At 40.1% G+C, this 16,799-nt stretch overlaps 1 protein-coding gene across 7 annotated transcripts in view; it reads right to left on the reverse strand.

Moving 5' to 3' along the window:
* The window catches only part of Dip2c (disco interacting protein 2 homolog C), a 395,546-nt gene that overhangs the window by 41,221 nt on the left and 337,526 nt on the right, over window positions 1-16,799 (reverse strand). For 4 of the 7 annotated variants that reach the window (XM_076939382.1, XM_076939383.1, XM_034510936.3 and 1 more), the window contains 6 exons: window positions 13,811-13,932; window positions 12,466-12,546; window positions 5,550-5,673; window positions 4,876-4,997; window positions 4,159-4,270; window positions 3,958-4,067 (listed from right to left, as the gene is read on the reverse strand). In XM_076939382.1, coding sequence (XP_076795497.1) covers window positions 3,958-4,067; window positions 4,159-4,270; window positions 4,876-4,997; window positions 5,550-5,673; window positions 12,466-12,546; window positions 13,811-13,932 — 671 coding nt within the window. The remainder of the gene's footprint in view (window positions 1-3,957; window positions 4,068-4,158; window positions 4,271-4,875; window positions 4,998-5,549; window positions 5,674-12,465; window positions 12,547-13,810; window positions 13,933-16,799) is intronic. The other 3 variants (XM_034510935.3, XM_034510937.3, XM_034510938.3) reach the window with 1 other exon arrangement.

Genomic DNA, 16,799 nt, shown 5'->3' on the forward strand with positions numbered 1-16,799 from the left:
GTCACATTGTTCTAGAAAGGTGGATGCCGATATTCTCATTAGACTTCCCTTTTTCATTTTCATTTTTTTTGGTGGGAAGGGTGAGATGGGAGGGTAAGGGGTAGCTAGTAGGCATGGTCTCACATGTGCTACCCATAGTGGCCTGGAACTTAGGACTAAGCCTAAGCTTGCTTCTAATTCATAGCAATCCTTCTGCCTCAACCTTGTGAGCTGTATAAATCACATCTGTGATTCCCTGCACTATGAAGTCTTCCATTTTGAACAAATAAACCACACTTTATACTTCTTGATACGCCATCCTTATAACTCAGGCAGTGGATAACTATTTCTGATCTGAAAAGCAAATTATACAAAGAGGGATTCTTGTGTCCACATAAGTGCTTGCAGGTAGGTAAAGAAGGAATGAGGGGTCATGCTCAGCTCTGCAGTAGAGACTTGGCTTTATTCTTATTCTGTGAGGTTCAGGGATCTGTAGAGTAGCTGTCTTAGATACACAAGGGCCTATATTTCACAAGCATGGAATCCTATTCTCATGTCTAAATAACAGTGGCTCAGAAGTGAAGCAGTGTGCTGAAAACTATGTAGTGAGTCCTAACCTGACTTCCTGCCGACCCTCAGGTCCTTCCTAGCTGTGACCATCCCACAATGAAATGGCAGTCAAACTCTGTCTCTACTCAGCATGGAAAACAGTGACGCTCTGATCAGAAAGGTGACAGATTCTGAAACAGTACAGATTACATCTAACAGGATCATTGTTTTGTGAGAACTTGATAACCACACCAACTTCTGAGTAGCAAAGGAAGCAAGGAAAACTGTATCAGATACAATTAAAATATGTCACAAGTTAAATGTGTCACAAGTTAAGCATGCACCGCAGTGATAATCTATAAAGAGAACCAGTAAAGAACACAAGCAAGGAAATCCAACCCATGCACTCATCACTTCAGCAAAAGATATAAAAGAAATAAGAATGAGGAGTCCCTTTATTGTCAAGTTCTACCCAGGAATAGGCTGTGTAATGAATTCACCCCAGTACTGGAAAGAGTTACTCTAGAATTCAAAATATATACAGATATACACATACTGTACATGTATCAGGCACTGTATTCAGTGCTAGGTATTGAAAAAGAGGAAGAAAAAAGAAGGAGGAGAAGAAGAAAAGGAACAAGAAAGAAAAGAAGGAAGAGGAGGAGGAAGAAAGAGGAGGAGGAAAAAGGTGAAGGGAGGAGGGAGAAGAAGGAAGAAATAAGAAGGAAGAAAGGAGAAGGAAGAGGAAGAAAAGAAGGAAGAGGAGGAGGAGAAGGAAGAGGAGAAGAGGAGGAGAAAAAGGAAGAGGAAGGAAGAGGAAGAAGAGGAAGAGGAGAAGGAAAAGAGAAGAAAATGGAAAGAGAAGAGGAAAGAGAAGGGGAAGGAAAGAGGAGGAAGAGGAGGAACCAGGTATAGTACACTGATATTCAGCTCTTGAGAACCCAAAGACAGGAGATGGCTGCAAGTCTGAAGGCAACCTGAGTCACACAGTGAATTCTATGCCAGCCTCAGATACAGAGAGACTCTCTATTAAAAATAATGAGTATAAGTCTACCCACTACCATGTGGCGTAAAGTTGAGACATAGCAGGTAAGTATAAGGTCTGCCAGCACTTTGTCAAACATGATTAATATATAAAAAAAAAAAAAAACCAGAAAGAAGGTGCTCATATGAGGCGAGAGAGAGAGAGAGAGAGAGAGAGAGAGAGAGAGAGAGAGAGAGAGAGAGAGAGAGAGAGAGAGAGAGAGAGAGAGAGAAAGAAAGAGACAGAGACAGAGAGACAGAGACAGAGACAGGAACATGGAGGCAGATGTTCGCGTGTCTCCACCAGTCAAAGATAGTTGGTATATCTAGGTTGGGTATTGTATGGGCATCTTGTTATTGAGCATTACCAAACTTATAAAGTCTTTGATCAACATTTAAAAAAATGTATAAAAGCAAAAAGGAAGAGGGGGATGGGATAGGGGTTTTCTAGGAAGGGGAAATGGGGAATGGGGATGGCATCTGAAATGTAAAACAAATCCAATAAAAAAATTAAAATTAAAAAAAGAAGGTGCTCATATATCCTTGGCTGGCAGCTATGGACTCTGCTAGGTATTGAGAGTAGTTTTAACACAGTGACAAGAGGACAAACAGGTTAAGAAAGCAACTGCTATTTAAAAAATGCCAAAAAAAAAAAAAAAAAAAGCCCCCAAAACCCAAACCCAAACCTCTCCATCTCTAAGAACACCCCAGTCTGGGCCCTGCCAATATCACCAGCCCACAAGCCTGAACTCGAAGTGTATTCTGGAATAAAGTGTAAATTCCTGATTTTTACTAGATAACCTCAGACTTGGATAAAAAAGTATTTTTCCAGAGGCCATGAAATGAAGGACTCTGAGAGGCCCTAAAAGTAGATCTCCAAATCCATGTTCATCAGACATGAGACAGCCTCAAGCCAATGTATGGCTGTGCCATGATGTACTACATGATGTGTCCTAAGCAGCCTTGCCTTTTGGTGCTGTTTTGCTTTGGCTGACGTTAAGTAATTGTCCTTTGTCTGGGCATACAACCATTCCCCAGGCACAGTTCAAACCAACACAGTCAAGTGGGTGAAATGTGAAATGACATAGTACAACATACCCTTATGCTTTACATAAACCTTGACATTCCATAGCACCAATTACAGAGAAGACACCCATGAACTCTTCTAACTTTCATGGTATGCAACTGAATGTTTCTGTCTAAAAACTAAAATCCAGTAAGAATTTCTTCCAGAGAAAAATGGCCTCCCTGCAATCCTATAGGACCAAAGAGGCAGACGACATGCCAGACAACCTCCCCTATTTTTCCATGTCTTTCAGCCCTTATGGGTGTTTCATTAATTCATATCACAATATACTTCTCTTCACATACTCATCAAACATAATCAAAAATTGGAAAAACATTTTACAAGTTTAGAAGAAAGTATAGTTAACCATTTCTGAGTTCTTCTATGGTGCATAAATAAATTGAGTCACCAAGAAGTATTACACAAAGATCATACTATCTGTTCCATGTAGATCCATTTTTATTAAATCAAGATTTAATATTGTAGTTCCTACCTCCATACTCCACAAGATTAAGCAGAACTGTGGGTTTCTATTTTGGCCCTGACAGTAAGAAGGTCAAAGTTCACTTATGGATGACGGCACTTAACTCATCTTGCTCTGAGAATATTTCTTTTAGGAAGTTTTTAAAGAGATTATTTAATACTCTAGCTAATTTTATGTTTTCCTTAATTCTATGGGAGAGGTCAAATCTGCGAACTCTAATTTGTGATAGGTAACTAGCTCAAACTGTTCCAGTCTAACTCAGAGGCAGAGATGGAGAGGAAACGGCTTTCTGGGGTTTTAGACCCTGAAGCACAGGACCCTGATATCTGAGCTGTGATGATGCCAATTCTAAGTGACATTGGTACTTCTGTACTTTGATAGGCAAAAGGCTCATGGAAGCTTCACCAAGAAGCCATCTTTCAGGTTATGATTGTGCTCAAGTTTAACAAGTAAGAGAATACTGTGCAAACATGCAGTGTAGTAGCAGCAGATCTGAGAACCAGCAAGAAAATTTTATGTGGTATTCTAGTATACAGTACTAGACAGTACTGTACTGTGACAGTTTGAAAAAATGGGTTGTTGTTGTTGTTTTGCTTTTCAGTACTGAAGACTGAATCCAGGGCAATGACCATGCTAGGCAAGGGCTGCATGAGTAAACTATGTCCCCAGCTTTCCACACAGTATTTGGAAATTAGCTATCAGGTATTGAAAGGTAATATATGAAAGGCTCATATAAAAATCATATTATACCTCTCTCACTGGAATATAATCACACATGACAACAAAAGAACAATCAGTGCATGGCTTGTCTGTTGTCCACCACTGGCCTGCCCATTAGGTGGACCCCTCTTCTCACCTTTACACCAGCTAGCATCCCGGTTGTGGACACACTAAAGTCAAGGTAAGCCAGCATGTCTGGGTTGGAAGGTTTGTAGATCTGGGCAGGCCGCTTCTTTGGCAAATCATCTGCAAAGAAAAATGAAGCTATTAATCTACTTGACTACACTAAAGACCATAACAAGAAAATGCATGTGGGAAGAAGAGTCCAGGTGCTGACCTGTGTCCAGTATGAGGGGCCATGTCCTGACATCTACAGCTGCTGCTGCCTCTCTGGACCGAAGCAGTTTACAAATCAATTGTGTTGTCATGAGACAAGCAGACCGACTCACCTGAGGACCACAGACAAGGAGGAAAGGAATGAATACACACCAGAAAGAAACACATCAGGGAAGTGTTCATCACTTCTGTGCCTAATGTTTCTAAAAGGTTGAGAGTACACAACTTTAATTCCCAAGAGCTGAGGAAGTGGGCTGATCTGGCTGTTAATATCACCTAGGGCCTCCCAGAGTTGAGGGAAACACATTTGCTAGTCTTTAGCTTCCTTACACATAAAAACAAACAAAGCATACACCTATACTCTAAAAACAAAACAACCTTCTAGATCCAGAAGAAGGGAACTTGAAGACAACACATACACTGTTTTTCATTCAAATCGCTTGTGTTTGGTGGTGAGGCCTTCTTTCAGTATCAATGCATTGTTATAGCTGCTCCCAGCTGCCCCAGCTTCCAAGTTGCTTAGCTTAGATCCTACTCCCAATGCTAGATGATTAACTCCCTGGAGATAGACTATTCCCAATTTTATTAGTTTCATTGCAAACCCACATGTACAGAATAGTAAGCAGTTGTTTTGGGAGACTTTAGGTCTGTAACTCACAGCTTGCTACTGAGCATAGACAGTGAAAGGCCCACAGCATCCTACCCAGGCCTTGGTTACCTCTACGATCATCTTGACTGTAGGTAATGTCGTTGCAATGTTCTGTGGATGTGGAGGTCGCACGGTGATTGGCACACAGCCTGCATATAGGCAACCATAAAATGCAGCAATAAGGTCTATTCCTACACAAGATGAAAGCAGAAATACCGTTTTGAAGCCAGTTACTTTGCTTAAAGACCTCCACCTCTCTCTCAGTGCAAGTTCTAGTCTGGGTAAACTCAGACAATTAGGGAAATAAAGATTTTAACTCCTTCCTCCCTGTACCTGTTGGTCTCAGTGATTAATTTCTTGTGGCTTGTTCTTTTAGACACAAGATGCTAAGACATCTTAGATGTTTCATTTATATGTCATTTCTCTAGATAACTATTCAATGGTATTATTATGTCTAGGAGCTAAAAACTCAATTACCACCAATAATATGAACTACCTTAGAAACTCAATCAAATGTAGAGATAAAGGTTTGGTTAGGTATTGCTTTAAGACTTTAAAACAGTGTTATCATGTAGCCTAGGCCCTGTGAGTGAGAATATTTAGAGGCAAATGAGCCCAGCAAGAATCTATACAGAAACAAAAAACACACTAGGCAGTAACCCAGACACTCCACAAGTACCATTTGGAACAACAAAGCGCTTCCTCCCATTGCTGTCCTTGCGACCACTGATCCTACTGCTTACCTGGAGGGTAGACTAATGCCACGTGGTCTCCATCCTGCAGGTGGCCCCTCTCCATCAGCATCACTGCTATCTTTTCTGCACGCTTGTGTAGTTGAACACATGTCAAGGAATTTGCTATTGTTCCCTGAATATCACAAGAACAGGGGTTCAGGGAATCTTCACCATACCAGGTCATGCATTATATAATCCATTTACATGGCATTCTCAGGTCAATAGATTTTGGGACATTCATTGAACCACAATTTTAATGATCAGATTGATATGTTTTCATCATCCTCACCTCCTATACCAAAAGAAAACTGACTCGGCCTCCTCAAAGGCCAGCAACTGTCACTAGCTCTTCAGCTAGGCAGTTTAAGTGACTTTTTTTTTTAATGCAGACTTTTAAAATACACAAAAACAGAAAGAAAATATCTTTAGGTCACTTCAAAAGAGGCTTACCAGGAAAGACTAGTACAGAATAGGCACTGAGAAATACCAAAATGTATGCTATTCATTATTTACATTGTGAAGAAAAGAATGAATGAACTGCATTATAGCAGAGTATGCACATGTATGCCTTCAGTCCCAGCACTTGGGAAGCTGAGGCAGGAGGATAGGGGTCAGCCTAGGCTATTTATAGGCATCCTGTACTGCATAGTAGAAATCCATCTAAAAGCAAGTGAAAAAAAAAGAGGTAAAGTCTTTTCAGAAAAAAAGAGTTACATTTAACTAACTTTTAAAATATTCCTGAGATATAATGTATATAGTTCATTTGCAGTAATCAGAGGTATAAAGAGATCACTGTCTACAGCAACTTTAAAATATTGCTTTTTAAAATAATGGACATGTCTAGCTGATAGTCTATGGGTGAGGAAGATCAGAGAAGCAGAATGAAAAGTTATCATGGACAATCTGGGCTAAGTTGATAACATTTACATACATTGTTTAAAAGAAGGATGTGGGAGCATGTGGTAGTCATAGGAAAACACAATGAACTTCAAGACTCAAGGACTGAAACTCCTAAATGAAAGACACTTGTGAAAGTGCAATCCTTAATGAGCTGCCAGGAGAACTGCCATGTGGAAAACACCACGTGGACCACAGGGACCAGAGCCTCTGGGCTAGTAGGGAGCAATGTCTGGAAAACCATGCTGAATTCCTGTCTCAAATGTCATAGACAGACATATGGAAGGATGGGAAGAGAGGTCCTGATGGGATGTATAGAGGAGTACTCTACAGTAAGGTACACACACCAGTACTGTTTAATCATAGTGAATCCTATAAAGCCAAGTTGTAGTCTTGGATGATTGAGACAAGGAATGGTGAGGCAGTGGGAAGAGACCCAGGTAACATCCGAGTCAGCCTTCAGACAGCTATTGATGCTGTGACCAGTGTTTGATATTAGAGATACTTAACTTACGAGTCTCTAAATTGATCCTTCTCCCACACGCATTCCTTTGTATCAAACTGGTATGTAAAGGAGACTAGTGAGAGCAGAGTGCAGCAAAGATGCAGATGAGGTGTAAGTGTATGGGATGAGACGAGTCTAAGAAATACAGACTAAAAGTTGTAATTTGGTGCCTTCAAGATTAAGCATTCCTCTGAGCATTTCCTCACTGACATGTCTGTCAGCATAAATCAAAATACACCTTCCTGGACTTAAAGCCCACTGAGCTCTTCAAAGTACTTTTGGGGAAAAATATGAAAGTACATCTGATGGTAAAGCTCCTCATCAAACACATCCTTGACACTGCAGTATGGTAAATCTCTTTATGAGAAAAAGCAGCATAGACCTATGATCATACACAGGGGATAAGCTTAATGGCATACTGGAAATATGCCTCAAAAGAGAGCTGGCAGGATTGGGGACTCTGAGACTCCCTACTGAGAATGTCTACCTATTAAGGCGGAGTGCCTTACCCTGCTACTGTATGCCTATTTCTGCCTAAGATAGCTATAACTTCTCTACATTTATTAGCTACAATCACATTCAGAAGAGCTAAAGTGTACTGTTACTATAGTTTTGATGTGGTCTGAATTTTCTCCAAAGCACCATGGGTTAAAATTTAGTCACAACAATGGGATACCAGAATGCTGGAAACGTATTAAGACCAGTGTTTATAGGTAAAGCTTTGAGACAGAAAGTAGGATTACATAATGCCATTAGAATGGAACCTCCATGGTTGAATCATAGTGGATTTTGAGAAGTAGATGATACAGATATCCACAGTCCTTCTCTCCTCTTATCACGACACCCTGAATTGTCTCAGGATTCTGCCCGCAAGAAAACCACTATAAGATGTGACCTCTCAACTTTGAATCCCCAGAACTATAAGCCAACATAAGCTTTTTAAAATAAATACTCAAGGGAGCAAATATGGAGACAAAGTGTGGGACAGAAACTGAAGGAGGGGCCGTCTGGAGACCATTCAACCTGGGTATCCATCCCATGTGCAGTCACCAAAGGTAGACACTGATGTGGATGTCAGGAAGTGCATGCTGACAGGAGCCTGATATAGCTGTCTCCTTAGAGGCCTGCCATAGCCTGACATATTCAGAGGCGGGTGCTCACAGCTAACCATTGAACTGATCAAGGGATTCCCAATGGAGGAGTGAGAGAGAAGACTGAAGGAGCTGAAAAAGTTTGCTGCCCCATGAGGAGAGCAACAATACCAACCAACCAGAGCTGTCTAAACCACCAGCCTGGGAGCACATAGGGATGGACCCATAGGATGGCCTTGTCAGGCATAGGTGGGAGAGGAGGGCCTTGGTCCCATGAAGGCTAGACGCCAACTGTGGGGGAATTAGAAGGTGGGGAGGTAAAAGTGGGGGCACATCCTCATAGAAGCAGGAGGAGGGGGGATGGGATAGGGGGTTCCTGGGTGGGGTGGGGTATAGGGTAAGGGGATAACATCTGAAATGTAAATAAAATATCCAATAAAAAAACAAAAACAAAAAAAAATAAATAAAATGATCTGTCTCATAGATTTTGTTATAGCAACAAAAAAAGACCAACCTGCTGTTATTGATAAGACAAAGCCCACAATTTGCCCCCTCCCCCTTTCTTTGGTTCTGAGATTTTAGAAGTTTTGTTTAGTCACAATCAGCAGTCCATAATTTCTTAGAAAATACACTTTAATTCTAGCTACTAAAAATTCCTACCAATAGGCTTTTAACTAAATGTGAAACTTAATTCACATGCTGTCTTTTATCTTTGATAAAATTCTAAAGCCATTTCCAAATTACCCTTTATCATTTCATGGGAGTTAATACAAAACCCCACCATATTCTGTGATAATGGTGTAGGAGAGAAATATGCTTTGTGGTGACTAAGATCTGAATCTATCATGTACAGGGACTTGAAACTCATCAGTATTATCCCCAAGTCCCTTCAGAAGTTGCTATGCGGGAAAGAGGTAGACTATCATATTTTAAGTCTGACACAAATTTTTGCTCCATAGATATGGCTATGTGATAAGGTGAGTGACAAATGGGTAACCTCCTGCTTGGAACGAACATGATGAATAAACACTGTTTTCCCCTGAACAATGGAACCCCTCACTGGGTCACTGGAGGTGTGGTATGTGTTGAGATCCCTCTCTCCCATGACCCCTCCCTATATTACTTGAAGAATAACTCACAATAGGTTGGTAGCTTGCGTGTCAATTACCATATGAAACTGCAAGGTTGAATATGACATGTAATGGGTGTACAATATGACACAAGTTCATTGCTACTGACTCTTTAATAGTCTGGTGTGTTTGTGTTCATGTAGTGAGGGCACATATTTGTGCACAGAGATAAGAGCACTAATCATGTTTGTACATGGAGGCAAGAGGGGAACCCCAGGCAAAGTTCAACTATAAGGTGTTGTCCACTCCCACCTTTTCTTTTAGAAAAGGTTTCGCAGTGGCATTGAACCTAGGGATCCACCTGTCTCTACTTCCCCATGGCTGGGATTATAAGCACTTCATCTCCGCCCATGCCCCCCACCCCCAACCATGTCTCCCTTGTGTATATCAAGAATTAACTCATGTCCTCATGCTTATTTGGTAACTATTCCACAGACAGAGCCTCTCCAGCCTCTATTCACTTTGAAGATTTTAATACAATCTTGTACTGCAGCAGAAATGCAATCAGTTTCAGGGACATATTTCATTTTTCCAAGCACTACTTGTTAAGAACACAAGTTCCAAGTGAATATTTCCATGAAGTATTAATCATTTAGCCTCAGGTAACAGATCATTTTCCAACATCCTCATCAAAGTTCTTGGGAAAAATTGATTTCTATTCTGAAACCACTGGATAAAAAGTAGGTTTCTAGGTAAAGTTATTTCATCGTGTTAGAATTGTCTTCTAAAATAAGTTGTGGGAGAGTTTTCATGACAGGCTGATCATGCAGAGACATCCAAGAGTCAGCATCCATTTTAAAACTGTGAACTTGACACCATTTTAAGGCTTTATTTTAATATCTAAAATGATTAAGGAACAAAATTCATGTTTTGAGAATATAAAGAAAATACCACAAATAAACAAAACAAAAAATTAAATGAGTTGTGTGAAGTTCCTGGTAAAAACAAACAAACAAAAAGATATTCTGCATGATTTTGAGAGAGAACGTTCTCTACTATTAGTGATCATTTTAATATGCACTACTCCAACTTTCAATCTTGCATACCTCATTCCTAACTACTACAGTTGCTAAGGGTGTAGGTACATGAATGGACACTAAACGAACAATTTAAAAACCCTTCACACTCTGAAGTCAAGTGTTTCAATTATCTTAAAAGACCCACGATCAAAAAAAGATAGTTAAAAAAAATCAAATTCATAACTAGTAAAAATCGTGTCCAGACCAGAAGAAAAGCACCCAAGCAACCTCCCTTGTCCTGCAGTTGGGCACCAGTATAATGAGTGGTGAGAGAGTATGTGTGGAGAGCTGGGAAAGATCAGAGTCTGCAGTGGAGAAAAGGGGAAGAAAGTGAAGCTGATCCATTTGTGTACTTCGGAGAAGGGGAATTGGAGACAATGGTTACAAGGTCACACTGATTGGATGACATCACTTCAAGTTTGAATCTCTGTGTCTACAAGGATCTCCTACTCTTGCACTCCAAGTTTAGACTTCCATAAAGTTTGAACACAGGTAATTTTACTTATCTATCTTAGAAAAGTGTGAGCGTGGTATTAGTCAATATTAAAGGGGGAGGTTAAAAGTGATACATGTCTGACTTGCTCTGTTGATGGTTTGTACAGGATATAATCACCAGTATTAGGCAAATTAAGGAAAGAGAAGAAGTTATACTTATGAAAAGTTCTGAGAACTGCACAATGAAAAGGAGGTCAGTTATAGTTAAGACAATACATTCTAGTCATCACTTTGGAGGCAATATTGGAAAAGAGAGCCATGTAGGCTATGGACAAAGGCAAGTCAAAAGAGCTTATAGGAAAATACCACATGAAGAGAGTCAAGAAGAGGACAGTAAAGGGAAAAAGAAGTTATCACAGATGTGAAGGAAGATGAAAATGAGCAGCTGTATGTAGGAAAGGGAATCTTGTCCATATGTATAGGGTAAAGATGGATTCAGTGAAAACGATGAAAAATGGAAGTCTGGAACCAGAGAGCTGGCTAAGCAGGTAACAGTATATATGCTCACAGGCCTGAGGGGTCCAGGTTCAATATCTAGAACCCACATTATAGAACGAGAACTGACTGCCACAAGTTGTCCTCTGACCTCCAGAAGCATGCTGTTACACACACACACACACACACACACACACACACACACACACACACACACACCAAATAAAAATGTAATAAAACTGAAATAATAAAACGAGGAGAGAGGAATCATTTTGGATGCGTGGGTATGCGGTCACTGAATTCTCAAGGTTCAGGCTCTATGACCAAATAGCCATGTGACCATACATAGGAGGCGGTAGGTTGTGAAAAGAGTGCCCCTCAGAGAAGAGGCATTCTGTTAGACATTCAAAGAACAGGGGGACAATAGGAAAATGCTCTTTGTTGTCTCCAAGGACTCTCCCTGGATAAGGTTATGAGCAGATGTAGTATATGATGAGCCATCATTTCCAATTCCACAAAGGGTAATTTCAAGCTGATAAGGACCTTTATGACAGAGTAAGGTAAACATGTCCAAGTACATATAGTCAGAGAATCACAATGAAACCGTGACAGCCAGAAGCCAGACCTTTGAGCACTCAAGACTTTGATAATTAAGAATCCTAAACAACCTCATATTTGTAGACTTATAGGTACCTGTACTTGTCAAGAGGTCCAACTATTTATCTATTTTCAAGCTTTAGCTCCAAAGCATAAAGAAAAGCTAAAAACAAATAAACATTAAAACCCAAAATACATCTTTGCATGTAACATCTATTGTTAATATTTTCTACAATATTTAAGGTCTGACTTCTAAGTACTTTTAAGGAGGAAGAATGTGAATTGCTACTGTGAAATTAAACAGAAACTTTATAAAATAGAAATGGTATCATTCCTTAGAGTCTGTTACTAAGTCAATTATATTTAAACAAGTTTGTTTATAATAAGGAGATAACCACCTCCTAGGACTGCATTAGTCTTCTACTTTAGGTACCATTAACCTCTTCATTTTGGGTGGGAATACTGCAGAGAAAGTGAGAACACTAACAAGTGTACATTTATGCCTTTCTCTCTGCTTCCTGACTGCTGATACAGTGTGATTTGCTGCCCCAAGCTCCAGATGCTGGACTTCCTCCACAATGATGAACTATATGTAACCTCTGAGCTGAAATATCCGCCCCCCCCCCAAATGTTACTTCTGCTAAGTAAAGAGAAGAGTCTGGGAATGTTATAAAAGGAGGTGATCTCTCAAAAAAAAAGTTCAGACTACTAAATTAAGCCATTAGGAAATATGAGCTCTAGAGCTCTGGAGCCTACCCGACAATTGAGCAGAGTGTATAGCAGGTGGTCTGGAGTGGTCTGCGCTCTCCACTGTAAGACCTCAGAGAGAAACAGGAACTGGAATGATACAAGGATATAAGGGTCATGCCACTGGAGTCTAGGTTAGGCAATCTCAACATTTAAATTAGAATTATTTGAGTACATGCTTTCCTACACAAAGGTATAAGGACATATTCACATCTAAAAAATTCTAACAAATATGTCATCAACAGGAAGAGCAAGTACTTGGCTTTCCCTGCTGCTATTTAGCATTCAATGCATCTGACTGAGACTGGCAGCTCCAAGGATGGCTGTATAGTACCCTTGGTTAGGCAAGTTCTCTACAAGCCAGCCCAAGGGAGACAGAGAGGAGCTAGCCCCCTATAGATAAGATCATCTAACATTCAGCCATCTTTCCTCCTGGGGCTGCCAGGATATGCAATGTTGATTTCTATGATGTGCAGGGCAAGAATCTAATCTAGCTTACTGAAGGGGGGAAAAAAAAACCCAGCTTCTATTAAATATGTGATTGTAGAATGCCATTCTCTGGTATTATTAAATTGCATTGCAAATTACATAGATTAAATGCATCATACTGATTTAGTCTGTAATAAAAAGGACAGCCCCATTTCATATGAAGAGAGAAAATATCCATATAACACTTTAACATCTTTTATTAATAGACATGTACTATATGTGGGGAGTTTGATGATCAAGTTCTTTTAATGAAGAAATTGCTGTATGTTATTACACTGGCAGTATTTAAATGATTTTGTCACATTCCTCAGTAGCCCATAGTGAATGAGCCTACTTTTGAGCTGTGGGAAACAGGGAATCCTAAGGGAATCCTAATTGTCAGAGATGAAATGTTACAATGGGACTCAGAAACATAAAGGCAAGTCATGAGCTCTGCTGTGTGGGTGGAGAGGAGCTAGATATTTGTTCTGTAAGCTGCAGCAGGAAAATCTAGCTGCTAACAACCAACCAAAAGATAAAACACTGTACCCCAAGGCCACTATGAGGCAGTGTGGGCTTCCCATGAGGGCTGGTTGGGTGGGGGATCCACAGTTTCCTAATATTTGCCTCAGTCCTGCTCATGTGGATGATATCACTTCATTTCTGTGCCATGCTACAATTCCCTAAAACCTCATGCCCTCTGTAACATTCTCCCCTATAAGACCATGAAACTCTATGATAAGTGGGGAGGTGGGGTAGGATCATCAATGACATGAAATCAGCAACAGATGTGGAACTGACTCAGTGAGAACTAGGGACAGTCACTCTGTGAGCATACAAATAGTTAACATAGCTCTAGAGTTAAGGGAATAACATGAGTTCTGACCTCGGTTCTCACCTTCCGGGCCTGGTCATTGTCCTCTATCTGACCCAGGTCTCTGCCACTAGCCTGGGCAATCCTCTTCCCAGACACAAGGTTTCCCACCATCACTGAGGCAGGGCCAATTTCTGGAAGGAAAAAAAAAAAGCAAATAACCTTAGAGACAGAAGTGGAATTCTTTTGAACAGAATTTTTACCCAATTACTAAAGAATTAACCTCAGGAAATGCTCTAAAAGACCCAGCTTCAAATCACTCTTATTATAAAAGATTGCAAAGAAATCACTGATGTGCTTATGATGGCCAAAATGAAGAAACCTGGATGAGGCCACACAACAGTAATGTCTTCAACACACAGAGACTCCCTTAGCACCCTGAAAACTGATGATTCTGTTGTCTAGTGTGAAGCCAACAGGTGATAATGCATGTTCAGAGGTGATTATAGAAGCTGTATCAAGGATAAATACAGGATGTAAAGCCAGGATGCACTCCCTGAGGAAGATTTCTGGATTAGCTCTCTTGTTTTCTGGGACTGTGATCTATAATGAGAGTAGACTCAAACCAAGCGAATTATAACACATTTACCTCTTGGACAGATTCAGAGAATACTCACAAAGGAACATGATAAAGTCCCACAATGAGATGTAGAACAGTGAACCCAGAAGACACTATAAAATGAAAGGTTTTTCTACTCCACTGGTACAAAAACTCAATGAGCTTTCTTTCCCTTGTTTAAAACAGCAGTTTGAAAGAGAAACATCAGACATGTTTCCAATACCTTCACTTTTACAATTATGAAAAAAGGAAATTTCTTTTAAAAGTATTTTTTACAAAAATTTTTATTACACTTATTAACTTGTGCATGTACATGCACTCATGCCATGGTGTGAGTGTAGAGGTTAGAGGACAACTTGCTAGAGTTGGTTTCCTCCTTCTATCATGGGGGTCCTGGGGGAATCAACATCAGGCTAAGAACTGACAGCAAGCACTTTACTCATTGAGCCATTTTACTGACCCAGAAACTTCTTAAAGAACTGGAGAAACACAAACTCTTAGAAACCCACATGTCAGTCACATCTTTTCATTAAATGTACACATACAAATGAAGGACTGCATTTAACAGGATAAAGCTAGTCATTCTAGATCTCTCTCTCTGTCACTGTGTGTGTGTGTGTGTGTGTGTGTGTGTGTGTATGAGAGAGAGACAGAGAGAGAGAGACAGAGAGAGAGACAGACAGACACACACACAGAGGGGAGAGAGGTAGGAGAGGGAGGCAGGGGGTACAGAGGATTAGGGAGAGAAGAAAAAGGTATTTAATACATTAATTACAGTACAAGAACTGAGAAGATGATAGATTGGTGGGTAAAACACTGCAAGTGTGAATAGTGGAGTGTGGAGTTCAGTCCCCAGAACCCATGTAAAAAGCTAGGTGGGTATGGCATCCATCTATAATCCCAGTGCACAGGATGCAGACAACACAGGCAAAGACAACTTGAAATAAGCTAGCTAGCTACACTAGCTGAATCAACAAAGCTCTAAGTTTAGCAAGAGCCCCTGCCTCAGCATATTAGGTGTTGAGTGATTAAAAATACACATCAACTTTGTGTCTCCACATTCATGCACATTCAAGTGTACCCACACATGTGAACATGCATACAAAACACATCATATCCATAAACAGGAAAACCTAACAGCATAAAATAACAAAGGTAGCATGATCAATTTGTACTTAATTTCTATTTTGATGAAATTTGAGTTGGCATCTATTAAGTCAAATTGCTATTAGATATCTGGTGATTAAGTTCTATGTTTATCAATCAAGACACATGCATTATTTACTATCAAAAAGAGCTGAGTGTCTTGCAGCTCAATGGGGGATTAGGGGGCATATAAAATAAAAAAATGAGATTCACGCTAATGTATACAGTGGCAAAGAACAAGGCTTAGAATGGGCCACTTACCATGACAATCACAATGACCATTATTCTGGCTTCCCCAAGAAAACCTTCTAGAATGCTGAGTCAGACCTCAAAGCACTCCAATACCTGTTCATCCTTTTGACTGACTGTTCAAGTTGAAGACAGGGTCACTCATTCTCTACAGACATTCAGTGGCCCATGCTGAATTTAGTTTGGCAGAAAATACATCTCCCCCTTGTGCTGGACCCTGTGCTTGGGACTCCTCAGTTTTCCTCAGCTACTCTGAGAGGATGTCATGAGGGAAGCTGTAGCTGTGGCTCTGTATCTGTCCTGGAAACTGTTGTAGGACTGTTGTTAGTTCTTCCAACGGCTTCAAAGTCATTCACCACTTTTATACTCAGGTTTTTAATAATACTACTATAACTGAATAAATAACTTGCCCATGAGAAAAAACAATTTTGTTGTCTATGAACCTGCATTTTAAGGACTCTATTTGCAGCTCATTGCAAAACCTTTATACATATGTGGCTATAGTCAATGTTTTCTCTGGTTGCCAGTAACCTCTTTGGAATAATTTTAAATGTTTCTTCAAAAGGGAATTTTGAAATCATCTAGTTGAATTCCCTCACCATATATATAGAAAATGAGGTCTCAGAACAATGTCCTCTGGGGACATTATAGGCCGTCATCAAATCTAAAGATACGTATACACATAGGTCATAATGCCTCAGCTTAGCTGCTACACAGTACTTGAAGGGATCGAGTTTAAGGACAGAAAGAGGGTAAAATAGAAAAGAGGCCAAGAGACAAGATACTGCTTAGTACTTGTAAAGTCCTGAGTTCAATTTGCAAAATGAAAGAAGGAAAGAATGTCTTTTGAAGACACATTATATTGCTACACTTTCCTCATAAAACATCCCCGAGGTGTAAAAAGAGTAAGAGCAAGGGCTTTGCAATCTGAAGGCATGGATTCAGCTCCTCAACCTAATGTATGTTTGGCCAATCACTTTTCTCCTTCAAGTATTACATATTTGATCTTTGAATTTGAGAAGGTTACCTACCTGCCTCACTGACAAA

This window comes from Arvicanthis niloticus, chromosome 8 (genome assembly GCF_011762505.2).
Source record: "Arvicanthis niloticus isolate mArvNil1 chromosome 8, mArvNil1.pat.X, whole genome shotgun sequence".
In the NCBI taxonomy this organism is placed as follows: Eukaryota; Metazoa; Chordata; class Mammalia; order Rodentia; family Muridae; genus Arvicanthis; species Arvicanthis niloticus.